At 44.3% G+C, this 16,736-nt stretch overlaps 1 protein-coding gene across 4 annotated transcripts in view; it reads right to left on the bottom strand.

Moving 5' to 3' along the window:
- The window catches only part of Trim24 (tripartite motif containing 24), a 112,118-nt gene extending 97,619 nt beyond the window's left edge, over positions 1-14,499 (bottom strand). For 2 of the 4 annotated variants that reach the window (XM_059257578.1, XM_059257580.1), the window contains exon 1: positions 14,033-14,499. In XM_059257578.1, coding sequence (XP_059113561.1) covers positions 14,033-14,396 — 364 coding nt within the window. In that variant the 5' untranslated portion in view covers positions 14,397-14,499. The remainder of the gene's footprint in view (positions 1-14,032) is intronic. The other 2 variants (XM_059257577.1, XM_059257579.1) reach the window with 1 other exon arrangement.
- Between the last annotated feature and the right edge of the window lie 2,237 nt (positions 14,500-16,736).

Below are 16,736 nucleotides of genomic sequence, written 5' to 3'. Positions count from 1 at the left end.
AAACACAGCTCCTCCCCAAACCCGCCCCTTCAAAGCCTGCCAAACACAGCTCCTTCCTGAGAGAGGCTCAAGACCACTCCCACAGGATATCCCAGAAAACAGATGTGTGGTTCTTCAGGTCTGGCTCCTGCCTCCTCTCTGGGGATGGCCAGAGCGCTTTACCCATTAAACCTGGTCTTTCCAATTCGGAATGATTTGGTTTGCTGCGTCTGCAGAGAGGCCTTCAGGAGGCCTACAACTTATCAAAGAGATTAACTATACCCACGAGGACACAAGGAATAAATAATCCAAGAACAGTAAATTAAAGTAGGGGAGAAATAAATACCTACATCACAACAAAATAAAAGAAATCAATAAACACTGCTCATTAATAACTCTCCACTGGAGTCCAAGCCAATCCAAGCCCCTTTCAGAGGTCCTGATGAAAGGACAAAGGGAATGCTAGCTAGTTCTGTGTCCTTGTCCATTTTGGGTCTGGGGCCAGGGCCTCAAGGGAGTCAGGGTTTTCTCCTCTGAAGGGATGTGGTTATCAATACCAAGGCAGCTTGAGATATCCTGTGTTCCCTTCATGCAATATTGCTTGATAAGCATCCTGCTGACTTTGTCCCATTGTGTGTGACAGCTTTCTGCTGATTTTGAACCATTTTTCCCTCTGCAAACAGTATATAAGATGTTGTGGTACTTAAACTTACTGGCATGAACCAGCATATTTATTCCTCCTGACCTCAGTTTTCTGTCTTCTGTATTTTCTCATCCTCTGTCCTCCCCTTTGAGGACTTGCAGTTTGAGACCCTCATTCCTGCAAGTTTGAACCATTCTCTATATTAATGGTTTTAATTCCCCACTAAAAAGACACAGACTAACTGACTAAAAAACAGGATCCATCCTTCTGTTGCATCCAAGAAACTCACTTCACCATCAAGGATAAACACCACCACCTCAGGGTAAAAGAAAGGAAAAGGGTATTCCAAGTAAATGAACCCAAGAAGCAAGCTATTACAGTATTTGATAAAATAGACTTCAAAACAAAATTAAGAAGAGATGGAGGAGATACTACATATTCATTAAAGGAAAATAATCCACCAAAAGAATATTAATATTCTAAACATTTATGTAACTGATACAAGGCATCCATCCACATTCACAAAAGAAACAGTACTACAGCTAAAATCACATACTGACTCTCATACACTGAAAACGGATAACTTCAATACTCCACCATCTTCAATACACAAGTCATCCAGACAAAAAATACAGAGAAATGCTGTAGTTAAATAATAATGTAAGTCAAATGGACCTAGCAGACATCTATGAACATTCTCCCCAAACACTAAAGAATATACACGCGTTTAATCCCAGCACTAGGGAGGCAGAAGCATGTGGATCTCTGTGAGTTGGAGGCCAGCCTGGACTACAGAGTGAGATCTAGAACAGGCACCAAAACAACACAGAGTAACCCTGTCTCAAAAAAAAAAAAAAAAAAAAAAAAATCAGCAGACTTCCTATATACAAATGACAAGCATACTGAGAAAAAAATAAGGGAAACAACCTTCTACAATAGTCTCAAAAAACAAAACAAAACAAAACAAAAAACCCAAAACCAAAAAGCTGTGTATAACAAAAACTTTAAGACACTAAAGAAAATTGAAGACAGTATCAGAAAACGGAAAGAAAGCTCTCCCATGCTCAGGGGTCAGTAAGATTAATAGAGTAAAATTGCTACCCTATCAAAAGCAGTCTCCAAATCCAATGCGATATCCCTTATCACTTATCACTTGCACAAAACTCAACTCCAACACAACTTCTCACAGAACTCAAAAGAGCAATTTTCAACCTCAAATGGAAACACAAAATATCAGAATAACTAAAACAATCTTGAATAATAAAAGAACTGCTAGAGGGGTTATCACCATCTTTGACCTCAAATTGTACTACAGAGTTATAGCAATAAAAACAGCATGGTACCGGCATAAAAACAGATGTTTTGAAGACCTAAACCTAGGTCCACACACCTATGGACACCTGATTTTTGATAAGGAAGCCAGAAATACACACTGGAAAAGGACAGCATCTTCAGCAAATGGTACTGGTAAAACTATCTGGCTGCATGTAGAATAATTCAAATAGAACCATACTTATCACCCTGCACAAAACTCAACTCCAAATGGATCAAACACTTCAACATAAGGCCAGATACACTGAATCTGATAGAAGGGAGAGTGGGAAATAGTCTTAAACTCATTGGCACAGAAAGGACTTTCTGGACAGAACACCATTAGCATAGGCACTAAGAACAACAATAAATGGAACCTCAATAATGAAGTAACCCAGACCCCAAAAGACAAATCTGTTTTCACTTACTTGTATGTGGATATTAGCTTTTAAGCTTTCAATATGTATGTTACAATCTGAATAACCACTAAGTTGAAGGACTTTAGTAAAGGACCAGGGAGGGAGGAAAGGATCTCCAGAGGAAGGAGAAAATAGAATGTAGTGTTATGGGAAGATAAAGGGGAACCTAGAATAGAATTAAATAGGGAGGGTGATGGGAGAAAGAGATAAAAGAAGGAGCACAAGGAGGAACAACCAATATTACAGGTTATTAGAAAAACCATACAGAAACATACTTCGGTAGAATAGTTGTTCTCAATCTGTGGGTCATGACCCCTTTGGAAGTGACCCTTTCGTATGGATCACCTAAGACCACTGGCAAACACAGATATTTACAATTTGTAACAGTAGTAAAAGCACAGTTACGAAGAAGCAAGGAAAATAATTTTATGGTTGGGGGGTCACCACACGAGGAACTGTTTTAAAGAAAGGGTCACAGCATTAGGAAGGTTGAGAACCACTGCTATAGAAGCTTCCTAAAATATATACACATATGTAAGAAATCTAAATGGAGTCACTAAATAACAGGGGAGACAATGCCCCAACTAGATACATCAAAATGTCCCAAAATTCCAAGTGAAATTTCCAGTGTCAGGAATGGGTTCTATCTTGTCAAATCATTGGCCAAAAGTGTCCCATGAAACATCCCCTCACCACAAATTATCACTTGCTCTTTATAAGGCTACTGGTTCTTCTCTACAACCCGATGGTAAGGCCTCTGGCTGAAAACAACACTTACTTATGTCATTGAACATGGAAAAGTCCAGCTGCTGCCTAACTAGAAGTTTCATCCCTAACTGGCTAGCATGCCTGGTCTTGGCACTCTGCATGGAACCAGAGGAGAAAGGGGATTGATCATCAATATCACCCAGTTACTAACCCTTTAACCTACAGTAGAGACCCACCTACAAGATATATACTGGTGCAATAAGACACCAATGCTATGACAGTAATCAACCACTTTTTGATTGGATTTAAGGCCCATTCCATGAGATAGAATTCATACCCAATACAGCTAAAGTGGGCAAGAATATGAGACTGGATAGGTTATGTGCCTAGGGGAAAACCTAATACTATTATTCTGCTAAAGGAACACAACAATTAAAATTACTCCTAATGACATACTGCTGTACCCATAAATCAGTACCTCCCTCAACCCACATCAGAGAAGCTTCTTCTTGTAATAGATGGGAATTAACACAGAGAACCATAACTGGGCAAATGTACAGAAAGTGAGAGACTTTGGATCACTCAGTCCTAAAGGGAATGTCTTCATCAAACCTTCTCCTCAAGGCCCAGGGATCTATGCAGGAAAAGAGACTGTAAGAGCCAGAGGTGATGGATGACTCCAAGGAAAGAATGTCATCTATACACAACAGGACTGATGCACATATGAACTCAGAGACTGTTGGCAGCACCCATAAGACCTGTACAGGTTAAAGTGAGAAGGGATTCCACCCCTAAACAAGAACCTATTTACAACTGATTTACCTGCTGGAAAAGGGGAAATCAGTTTTCTCCAGTGGAGCATCACTGGGTATATGGATGGACCACATTCCAGGGCAAGCCCTATGCCCTGGAGTAGTTGGCCAACACAAAATGAACTCCATGTTTTTGTTATTACTATTCTTATTTTTTGGTGGACGTTTTGCTTCATTTTAGTAATTTTTTTTGTTGTACTGGTCTTTTGTTTTGGTTTTGATGTTTTGGGTTTTGTTGTTTTGAAAGAGAAAGAAAGAACGTAGAGTTGGTTGGGTAGGGAGATGGGATCTGGGGGGAGTTTAAGGAGGGAAAAAACATGATCAAAATAAAAACCCAAAGCACCTAGGGGTCAGAAGATGGGGAGATTCTGCTATGACTCAGCTCCAAGGAACTTACATTAGTTATAAATCAACTCCCCAAATTGTGCCTATATTGTAGACTGTCAGTTAACAAAATTGGGAGGGCTTTAGCACAGCTCAGTAGTAGAATGCTAGCATGGCATTCATGAGACTCTGGGTTCAATCTCCAACACTGCAAAATTAAAGGAGAGTCTTAGAGGTGGGGAACATTGATGGTGCTGGAGAGATAGATGCCTCATCAGTTAAGAGGGCCTGCTACTCTTTTAGAGTTTGGTTCCCAACACCCATCAGCAACTCACAACTGCCTGTAACTGCAGCTCCAAGGGACCTGACAGCCTCTTCTGGCCTCTACAGGCACTCACACACGGTACACATTCACAGATACACACATACACATAATTTTTTAATTGAACACATAACTAATGAATAGAAAATCTTCAAAACAAAATGAGCAAAACTTGAAAAGGAAACAGATTAAAGTCTTGTATTGAATTAAATCTGACCCCTGTCAAAAGTGTGCTTTGTATTCTGTAGAAGTAGCTCTTAATAGTTTAGTACTCTGGTTGGACAGTATGTCACCACCATGTTAACATTGCTCCAAGATGTTAGTTTTCCAATCTAACATTCCAGAGAAAAACTCAACTCTTAACTCTTTTTCTACATAAAACAAATGGATACTAAGAAAATTACAGTGAGCCAGGCATGGTTCACCTGTAACCCAGCACTTGGGAGGCAGAAGCAGAGTGACTACACAAGTCTGAGGCCAGTTTAACCTACAGAGAGACCCTGTCTCAAAACACAACAAAAGGACAGTTAAGACTGAGGTGGTTTTTTTTTTTTTTTTTTTTTTTTTTTTGGAGTCATTCATCCTTGTTCCCTTTAAGGAGTAGTCTTAAAGGAGTAGTCTTAGAAAAGCAATTTAGATGAGGGGTCTAGAAAATTGATTATAATGGTAGTTTAGTGATAAATGTAACTGTCTAATTCTACTGTTGATACTTTTTTCAAGAATTAATTTTATGTGTATGGGTGTTCTGGCTGCATGTGTCTGTGTACCACTTGCACACAGTGTCTGCAGAGGCCTGATGGCGGCATCAGATCCCCTGAAGCTAGAATTAAAGGCTTCTAAGAACTGCCCTATGGGTCCTGGGAATTGAACTCAAGTCCTATGAAAAAAGTAGCCAGCACTCTTAACCACTGAACCATCTCTCAAGCTTCTACTGTTGCTACTTTTATGTTTTAAGTTGAAATATGTTTATTTAGTAAAACTATGAGCCTGAAGTGTGGCACACTCTATGTCAGCATTTGGGATGTAGAAGAAGATAAAGAATTTGAGATCAGCCTGTCCTGTGGAATAAACCTTCTGTACACAGTGAATATGTATTACTTTCATTGGTTAATAAAGAAGTTGACTAGCCAACAGCTGAACAGGATAAGGTTAGGCGAAAGCGCCAAACTCAGAATGTTTTTGGTTGTGTTCTGACAAATAAAGCTTGCTTGGAGTCAGAGAACAGAGCCAGCCTCTAGCTGACCAAAATTAACCATAGACGTTTGGAGGACTATAAACAGAGAGGAGACATGAAGCAGTGAAGCAGGGCTGAGAGAGGATCTCTGCCTTTCTGGAGAAAGGAACAGAAGAGGTAGGAAGTCACTGGCGGCTGCTCCCCTGCTTCTCTGATCTTCAAGATTCTTACCCTGATCTGACTCCTGATTTTTTTTATTTGTAAAGAATAATTAGATTAGGTAACATTTCATCCTTCTAGGGTCTTTGATGGAGTTAAAGACTAAGTAGTTAAATTTATAGTTTTGCTTAGTTATGATAAAAAGCAAAATAAGTATAAACTAAGTATTTCCTTAGTTATGATAAAAAGCAAATTTAGACTCACAAAGATAAGATAGAGTATTTTCTCTAATTTTTCCAAGTACAAATAGACTGGATACTTCAACTGGATACTTAAGTAATTCTTACTTAACTGTTTTTGTTGTATATAATCTATGTCAAAGTTAAAATCTTCCGGGCCAGGCGGTGGTGGCGCACGCCTTTAATCCCAGCACTCGGGAGTCAGAGCCAGGCGGATCTCTGTGAGTTCGAGGCCAGCCTGGACTACCAAGTGAGTTCCAGGAAAGGTGCAAAGCTACACAGAGAAACCCTGTCTTGGAAAATCAAAAAAAAAAAAAAAAAAAAAGTTAAAATCTTCCTTTTTAATTAGACAAAAAGGGGGAAATGCTGTGGAGTAACCCTTCTGTACACGGCAAATATGTATTGCTCTCATTGGCTAATAAAAAAAGCTGACTAGCCAACAGCTGAACAGAATAAGGTTAGGTGCAAGAGCCAAATAGAGAACGCTGGGAGGAAGAAGGATGGAGTCTGGAGTTGCCAGCCAAATGCAGAGGAAGCAGAAGATAAATGTGCCATGCTAATAAAGGTACTGTCACGTGGTAGAGTGTAAATAAGGAATATGGGTTAACTTAAAATGTAAGAGCTAGTTAGTAATTAGCCTGAGCTATTGGCTGAGCATTTATAATTAATGTAGGCCTCAGTGTGTTTATTGGGGAGCTGCTGGCAGGATAGAAACTTCCACCAACAAGCCTGAGCTATATACCCTCAGATTAGTGGCTCTACATCTCACCTGCTTAGATATTGTTTGACTCATGATGCTTGTACTCAGAAACTCATGAGAAGAATGATGTTAACAAAGTAAACCTTATTTCAAGCACCCACATACATGAAGTCTCACTAACACTAAGGTCTAGAACACCAGTTCCGGGGATTCTTGACTTCCTTCAGGCCTCAGTGGTCACTGCACGCATGCAATGCATAGATACCCTCTTATGGTCTCAAAGGGCATCAAGCATACATGTGCACAAACATGCACAAAGACAAAACAACCATGCAAAAGAAACTTTTTTTAAAAGCATAAAAGTTTGAAAGGCGAGAACCTGCATGGCTATACAATGCTGGTTCTAGAAGCAATTATCACTAAATAAAAAATCTCAGTCCTAGGGGTCTGGGATGGCTCAGTGTTAAAGAGAGTCTGCTGTTTTTGCCACAGAAGGCCAAATGGACCAAAGTTTTACTCTCAGCACCCTTACTGGGCAGATCACTGCCACTTGTAACTCTAGCTCAAAGGATCCAATGCCTTCTAGCCTCTACAGGGATTGTACTCACGTGCACACACCCACAAAGAGACTCACTCATATAGAAATCCTCTCCAAATACATGATCTTGCTCCTCTGGGTTACATACCAGATGTGGATTACAAGACTCTACTGCTAGGCCAGCCTCGTGGTACATGCCTTTAATCCCCAACATTTGAGAAGCAGAGGTAGGTGGATCTCTGTGAGTTCCAGGGCAGCCAGAGACACATAGAAAGACCCTGTCTCAAAACAACAACAACAAAAAAAAACTCTACTGCTGACACCACACACTTGAGTTCCAAGACATAGAGAAATCAAGCTGGAACTGAGCTAGAAACTTCCTTTCTGGTTAGGCTTTCAAGTGCCAGAAAGTGCTCTGCAGGCTGCTGGGGGTAGGGGTAGGGAGGCCAAGGGTCTCCCTGAGCTGTGAACCCTACAGACTACAATATTAACCTGCCTGGGAAGATGCTCAATTGTAATAGTGACATGACTGTTATGAGGGTAACCAACTGCCTACTGTTAGGATTTGAGGCATGTTCCTTAAGAGGGAATCCATGCCTCCTAATATTAGAAACCTGATAAAAAAATTTCATGCTTGTTAGGTGTGACAGTACATGTATTTACTCCCAGAACTTGGGAAGCAAAGGCAGGTGGATCTCTGTAAGTTCAAGACCAGCCAGGTCTATACAGTAAGACCCTGTCTCAAAACAAAATAAAACCCAAACCACCCATGCTTGGGGAAGTCATACACCCAAGGGAGTAGGGAGCACTTACTATTCTTGGTTAGTAAACAGACACGGTATAGAAGTGCCTCCTAAATATCCTGTCTATAGAGACAAGTGCTACTCTTAGTCTTAATCAAAGAAGACTGCAGTGAACCATGGTGAATACAAAGACTCATGGCTACAGAAGAATCTAAGTATAAATGCTGGGTAAAGGTGCAGCCCTAAACAAGACATATATATCTACCACTCTAAGCTTCAGGAACATCAAGGAAGGGGGTGGAAAGAATTCAAGAGCTGGAAAACAGAAATCCTGCAAAATGCGGAGATACATCCATTTAATCAGAAACTTCACAGTAGCTGTGGTTACTGGTACTGAGCCTGTACGAGACTGGCCCTGCCAACAGTCAGCCATGAATGGGGAAGGGCCTCATGACCCCCTACTTTTTCTGCTACTATTGGCTACTGACACTTCTAGAAAGGTAAGTCATTATCTTCAGTTGTGTACTCACTGATGAGCCCACAAACCCATGGTCACATAGATGGTTCTTGGTTAAATTCAATGGGTTACAAAACAATACAGAAAGTCATAAACATGGAAAAGAGATTTGTAGGAAAGAAAGGAGACTGACAGGGACGGCAGATGGGTAAAGGAGGGTGTGTGGTGGGGGGAGGGTGATCAGAATGTATTATATACAGGTATGAAATTATAACAAAATTAATCAACTAAAAAAAATTAACAACAACAACAACAAAACCCCCTTGGGCTGGTAAGATGGCTGAGCAGGTAAAGGTGCTTGCTGCCAAGCCTGGTTATGAGTGATTTCAATCCTGAGACTACATGATGGGAGGCGAGAACTTTCAAATATAGATCATCCAGCATGCAGAACACAAAATGTTAAAACAAAGAAAACCTTTAATAGAGTGGCTGACTTGGCTGCCCAGGAAGTAGTCCTAGAACTAGTGGGGCCTCTCCAAGTCTTAGAAGCTCTGCCAGAGCCCAGCTTACCAGACCACTCATAATGCATGCCAGGGAAGACTGACTGTGAAAACAGGAACTAGCCATACAGGATAAAGGATGGTGGTAGTAGATGCTGCTGGATGGCAGATCCATCCTTCTCATGAGTCTAGGAAGATGAAGGGTTATGGACCTCCACCAAGCTACCCACCTAAGAGCCACCAAAGCTGTTGAGCTCCTCAGATCCAGGTATTATGTTCCAAATTTGAAAGCCTTATTATAAAGACACCACCTTTAGATGTGCCATCTGTACTCAGGTAAACCTCAAAGGGAGAAGATCCCACGAAGAATCCAGGCTTGAGGAAATGGGCCTGGGGAACATTTGGAGTTGGACTTTATTGAAATCAGGCTGGTTTTGGCTGTATTTGCTGGTGTCTGTAGATACCTTCTCAAAATGGGTGGAGGCCTACTCCTCCCAAACTGAGACTGCTCCAATAGTAACTAAGACACTTCTTCAGGAAATAAATCCTAGGTTTGGATTGTCCTAGCAATGTCCTGGCCAAAGTGTCTCAAACTCTGACAAAGTTATTAATTGGAAATTGCATTGTACATATAGGCTAGAGCTCAGGTCAGGCAGAATGGATGGATAAAACTCTCAAAGGAGACTCTGACCAAACTGGTCCTGGGAATTGGCAAAAACTGGGCCAGCCTCCTCCCTTTGCCCTGCTCAGAGCCCACTGTACTCAATACTGAGAGGGGATTACTTCTTTTTGAAATTATGTTTGGGAAACCACTTCCCATCCTCCCCAAACTCCAACCTATTCTCCAAGCAGAAATGTCTAATCATTCCCTTCTCAAGAACTTGCAGGTTAGCAGGAACTTGCCAGGCCACTGGCCAGAGTGTGAAGGGAATCCTGCCCTCTCCGACCTCTGAACCACCCACTAGTTCCAGCCAGGAGACTTGGTTTGGATAAAGTGGATCCCTACCTGGACCCTGGAACCTGTCTGGAAGGGACTCTACCCAGTCATCCTTACTACTCTAACTGCTGTCAAAGTAACTGATGTCATCCATCCCTTGGATTATTGTTTTGTAACCCATTGAATTTAACCAACTAAAAACATTAAAAGAACCATTGAGGACAATGACAGATGGACCATCACTTGGACCTCAGACTCTTTAAAGATAAGACTGACCAGAATTTACTAACCCAGGATACATAATTTCTATCAGCCCTGAATTCCTGGACATAGGAACTCAAACACCAGGGATAAGAATCTCTTATGTCCCTTCCAGTAGTGAAACAATATAGATCTAGAGGAGGGACAAGGGTCAGTAAATCAGGCTATGAAGAAGACTAGATAGAGTAAGGACTTCAGAAATTACAATTTTATTCATGCCCTGCCAATGGCGAGTTACCCTGCCCAGGACAACATACCTGCATATTATCCTCAAATTATAATCTTGCTTCTTCACCTTACAATAAGGCTTCCTCAAATGCCCAATAAACCAAATTAGCCTAGAAGACTGCATATTCTTTCATGCCCCTGAAGCTACCTAGCTCATACTAATGGTTATCCTTTACGTACATTCCTATAATGGAGAAGAGGGGAAAGCTCATCCTGGCCTTGTCTCAAACAGGCCCCAATTCTAGCCCCATCTCTAGTAGGGACAGGAATAGCCAGTGCAGCTGCCATAGGCACCTCAGCTTTGATTGTTGGGAATCAAAACTTTAGGGAACTCAGTTCCCAGATACACTCAGACATAGGCCATTTGGGGAGTTCTACTTCTAGGCTGAAGAGCCAAGTTGACTCCCTTACAGAGGTAGTCCTACAGAATTGAAGGGGGCTAGATCTACTTTTTTTTTTTTTTTTTTAATGAAACAGATAAGACTTGGCATGGCCTTAAGAGAAACTTGCTATTTCTGTGCCAACCAATCAGAGGTAATTAGGAAAACCTTGCCACGGTCAGGGAAAACCTTAAAGAAAAGGAAGAAAGGAGACACAGATCAGAGAATTGGTATCAGGCCGTTTATCTGGTCCCCATGGCTGACCACCCTACTGTCAGCATTAGTCTGATTCTTAATCCTGATCCAGCTAACTGTGGGGCCCTGCATCCTCAACTTCATGGCCAATATATCAGAGAATAAACTTAGTTAAGCTACTGGTCCTTAGGACCAATCATGTCCCCCAGGACAGGACAAGTCAATGTTTCGCCTCATGCCCATAGAACCAATTAAAGAATATGATAGGGCAAAATAGTGCAGAGGTTTGTCTAGCTTGTATTTTTGCTGAGGCCACTTTAGGTTTGACTGGAGAATCTTGTGGAAAATTACCAAACTCTATTCTAAGAACATGAGGACAAAATGCTCAGCTAATTTATGTTGGCTTCTGTTAAACTGCCTGCTTGTGCAAACCTCCTCCTCCAGCTAACTGCTTATCTTAGCTTTCTGTTAAACTGCTTGTTTGTACAACCACTCCTCCTTGCAATCACCAGCCAAGATAACAAGATGTGTTTTTTACCTTTAAAAGCTCCTTGCTCTTGGGCGGTAGTGGTGCACGCCTTTAATCCCAGCACTCGGGAGGCAGAGGCAGGCGGATCTCTGTGAGTTCGAGGCCAGCCTGGTCTCCAAAGTGAGTTCCAAGAAAGGCACAAAACTACACAGAGAAACCCTGTCTCGAGGGAGAAAAAAAAAACTCCTTGCTCATAATCAGACTACAACCCATAGCTCAGAGAAGCTAGGAAACAAGGAGGACCCTAAGAGGGATGTATGGATCACCTTGGGAAGGGGAAACAGAGGAAGGAGATCCCAATGAGTAAACTGGGGATGGGGGGTGGGCAATACAGGGGAGGGGATGGGGAATAAGAACATGAGGGAATGGGATGGTTGAGCTGAGGGAAGGACAGAGTGGGAGAGCAATGAAAGAGATATCTTGATAGAGGGAGACATTATGGGGTAAGAGAGAAACCTGGTGCTAGGGAAATTCCCAGGAATCCACAAGGACGACCCCAAATTAGACTACTAGCAACAATGGTGAGGGTGCCTGAACTAGTTTACCCTGGTAATCAGATTGGTGAATACCCTAACTGTCATTATAGAGTCTTCATCCAGTAACTGATGGAAGCAGATGTAGAGATCCACAACCATGCACCAGGCCGAGCTCCGGGAGTCCAGTCAAATTGAGGGAAGAGGGATTATATGCGCAAGGGGGATCAAGATCATTATGGGGAAATCTACAGAGACAACTGAGCTAAGCTCAAAGGAACTCAGATAAACTTTAGTGCAATAGCTGTGGAACCTGCATAGACCGGACTAGACCCTCAGCATACAGGAGACAGTTGTGTAGCTGAGTCTGAGGGGCCCCTGAAACACAGTGTGATCAGGATCTATCCCCGGTGTATGAGCTGGTTTTCTGGATCTCATTACCTATAGTCGGACACCTTGCTCACTCCTGATAAAGTGGGAAGGGGCCTGGTCCTGCCTCAACTGAAAGTACCAGGCTTAGTGTCCCCCCATGGGAGAACTTACTCTGTTGGAGGAGGGGATGAGGGTTGAGGGAGTGGAAGGCAGGGGGGTGGGGGTGGAGAGTGGGGTGTAGCGGGAGGAGGGATGAGGGGAGATCTGTGGTTGGTATGTAAAACGAATAAAAAATAATTTAAAAAAAAGCTCCTTGCTCTAAAATATATAGCAGTGGTTTTCAACCTTCCTAATGCTATGACCCTTTAATATACAGTTCATTATGTTGTGATGACTGGCCCCTAATCATAAAATTATTTTTGTTGCTACTTCATAACTGTAAGTTTGCTACAGTTATGAATTGTAATGTAAATATCTGATATGCCACCCCAGTGAAAGGGTAGTTAGACCCAGGGGTCTGTCCCACAGGTTGAGAACCACCATGTTGCATTTGCACCCTGAATACCTGAATTCCAGCCAACTGGAATAAAAACTTTCAATTGGCCATACATTACTTCTGAGTGGTATCCAGTGGACTCCCCATAACAATAGAGACCCATGGAAAATAGTTTCCTATGACGAAAGACAACATAGAGCTAAGTGAATCTAAGACAACAATCCAAGCCCTCAACCGCAGCCCAACCTAGTGTAATTAGTTAACATATTAACTCAAAACAGTTACTTCCCTTAAAACATGCTGAAAGTGACTGGCCACCAGGTGTGATGGCTCAAGCCTGTGATGATCCTCACTCTGGAGAGGCTGAGGCGGGAAGATTGCTAGTTGTGAACAAGACTGGGTCACTACATAAGCCAAACAAAACACACACACCAACAAACCAAAAACCACGAAGAGAAACAGACTTCTCTTCCGCAGTTATTTAGTATTTTTAAAAGACGTCAATTTGCCCAAATATTTGCAGCATTAAAAACTTCAAGCGTTCTCCCAGAAATGACTGTTACTTTAAATGCTTTAAACCTGTTAACATAAGCAATAGGAACTACCTGTCAAAAACTAATTACCCAATAACACCACAAAAGAGAAAGTAACTTCCAACTACTGCGTGCAAAACACTTTGGAAGTCTATTTACTTTCTGCCCTTTATCGTGTCGCTCAAAATAAAATCTCCGAAAGCGGCAGACAGCAAAACTCCTTCTCCCGGTTCCTTTGTCCCCAACGGAGAGGCTAGGGAGAGGGAACTCATTAAGGTAAAGAGCTCCGAACGCACAAGATTCGAAACAGACGGCAACCAATCTGCAATCAATCATCAAAGAAACTCCCCATCACTTCATCTCCATCCCTCCCTCCCCCTCTCCGGCTCGCATAACCCGGGTGTACACGAGCTGATCCGGATCGTATGCAACCCGGACAAAGCTACGCGGAGGCAGCGGGGAGCTGCAAACTCGCCGCAGCCGTCAGAGCTCCTCAAAAGTGAGGGACTCGCCGAGTCGCTTGGCCAGCCGGGGCCCTCTTCACCCCTCCCTGGTCGCGTGATAGCGGGTCGCGCCCGCCACCTCGCGGGCCCCTCTCACCTTGGGTAGCGAATGGCGAAGGACCACCGGCCGGGGAGCCTGGGGCGGGGGCGGGGGCGGGCGCGGGTGGAGGGGTCTCTGCCGAGCCCGGCGCGGGCGCCGACAGCATGAGGTAGCGCTGGGGCGCGGGCAGGCAGCGCTGGCAGAACGAGTGCAGGCAGGGCAGCAGCTTGGGCGCCCGGCTCTGGATGTTCTGGTGGCACACGGCGCAAGTGTCCAACAGGTTGAGCCGGGCTGCCTCGCCGCCGCTCTCTGAGTCCGGGCCCTGCCGGCTCTCGGCCTCGTTCTCTCCGCTCGGCGCCGCCGCTGCGGGGCCCCCGGCCGGAGCCGCCGCCGCAGCCGCCTTCTCCACAGCCACCTCCATTGTCCTGCGGCCGCCGCCGGGGAAGCGGGAGCGCGCTCACCGCCCGCCGCCCCCGACGACCTCCGCCGCCTCCCGCTCCTCCTCGGAGGCCGCGCGGACTCGCGGAGGGAGCGCAGGGAGGAAGCCGCCTCCCGAGTGGCGCGGCCGGAAGACGCGGAGCTGTCAACGGGGACCGGTTCCCGCACCGCGACGCCGCCGCGCGGGCCACTAGGCAAACCGCCGCCGAGACGCTCGAATCCGCCCAGCGCGCCCTCCCGCGCCTAGCAGCCTTTCTCTCGGGCCCCTTGGACCACCGCGGGCCCCGCCCCCACCTCCCTCTCCCAGCAACCGCGGCGACAGCAAGCGCCGAGCCAGCCAATGGCCGACGCGCCTGCTCAGGGGGCGGGGCCCGCGGGAGCCCGCGAGGCTCGGACGGCCCCCGCGGGAGGCTGGGAGTGGGCGGAGCCAGCCCCCGCTCCGATCGCCGAGGACCGCGGCCGCTGATTGGATCGCTGTGTGTGTGAGAGTGTGTGTGTGTGTGTGTGTGTGTGTGTGTGTGTGTGTGTGTGTGTGTGAGTGTGTGTGTGTGTGTCTCGCCTCTGAAGATAGTAAAGGGATCGTTTGTTAAGGAGCCGGAGCCGGCGCCTGGTTCGGCCCGCAGTTATGGCCCCGCCTAAGGGGCGGGGCTCCACCTTGTCTACCCCACCTGGTTAATTAAGAAACTGCTTGGAAAACTGCTTCTACTACACGAGCTGGAGAGGAGGGAGGCTTGTGGGAGGGCCAAGGGAGGATGAAGAAGTAAGTAACGTGCAAATGAGAAAAGAACCAAAACACGTTGTGCAAGCACATTCACATTGTGTGAAAAGGGAAGCGTGCAGGCAGCTTGAATTTTTTTCTGGCCCTGAATTCATCTCCGTGATGAATGAATGAGTGTGAAGTATAGGGAGAGAAATTGCAAGATTGTCGGAATTTGAAAAAAAAAAAAAACTACCCCAATGGAAAAAGGTGAAATTAATTTTGCCTCTTAAATGAATAAAAGCAGTTAATTTTTCAAGGATTAAATAAAAGATTTGCAAATGTCTTAACTACGTGAATATTAAACTATTAAATAAAAATTCAGATGTGGTGGCACACACCTATGGTGATATTTTATTTCGTACTAAAGTGTTATTTGTATGTTAATAAATAAAGTTGCCCGGGGCTCAGAGCTATTAGCAAGCCCTAGGAAAGCCGGGAGGTGGTGGCATACACTTGTAATCCCAGCACTTGATAGGCAGAGCTGGGTAAGTTTCTGTGTGTTCAGGGATACAGCCAGCATTGGAGACACACGCCTTTAATCTCAATACCAACCATAGAAGACCTGGAGGTCTATACAGACAGGCAGTGACGAGGCAGTCATGTGGTTGGGTTTACAACCAATGAGAAGGCAGAACCGAAAGTCTTTATAAAGACTTTAACACAGGAAGTAGCTCTCTTTCGGAGAGGTAGGACCACCGCAGGAGGAAGGGTAAGGTTTTAGCTCTTAGCTCTGACCTCTTGGCTTTCTTCTTTGCATTGGTTCTGTGTTTCTTATTTAATAAGACGGTTGGTTACATCTACACACACCTATACTCCTAATACTCCAGAGGCTGAGGCAGGAGAATCACTACAAATTCAGGATCATCCTAGGTTATACTCAGTGTAAAACCCTGTCTCAGAGTGGGAGGAAGAGCTCAATTTTAGTTTTAAGAGTTTCAGTGGCCAGCAGTGGTGGTGCATGCCTTTAATCCCAGCACTTGGGAGGCAGAACCAGGCGGATCTCTGAGTTCAAGGCCAGCCTGGTCTACAGAGTGAGATCCAGGACAGGCACCAAAACTACACAGAGAAACCCTGTCTCGAAAAACAAAAAAAAACAAAAAAAAAAAAAAAAAAAGAGAGAGAGAGAGAGAGTTTCAGTATTATATTTCATGTCTTCCCTCTCCCACGCTTGTTACCGGAAATTCTGGGGAGTCCCATGGGAGTTGCCACCTGTTACTAGGGAAATCAGAGTCCCCTCTTGAGGTTCTTTGTCTCATTAATAAAAGAATTTAAGAACCTCAAAGGGAAACTGGAGGAAATTTTATTAGAGTTTAAAAGAAAAAAACCCAATGCAGGCAAGCTGTAAATCTTGCTAGCTGCCCAGAGGAAGATGAAGAAGTGGAAGAGAAAAAAGCCATGCCATTTTTGTTAAGCAGACCTAGAGGTCAGTCACGTGGTTACAAACAGCCGCATGGCCAAGAGGGGAGCTTTAGAGGAAGAGTAAGGAAGCCCAGAGTACCAGAGAACTTGTATTAGGCCAGCCTCTAAAAGAAAAACAAAGAAGAGAAGAAGAGGGAAAAGATG

This window comes from Peromyscus eremicus, chromosome 3, assembly GCF_949786415.1.
Source record: "Peromyscus eremicus chromosome 3, PerEre_H2_v1, whole genome shotgun sequence".
Classification (NCBI taxonomy): domain Eukaryota; kingdom Metazoa; phylum Chordata; class Mammalia; order Rodentia; family Cricetidae; genus Peromyscus; species Peromyscus eremicus.
The sequence above is the reverse complement of the archived record's forward strand: the minus strand, read 5'-3'. Positions and strand labels throughout refer to the sequence as shown.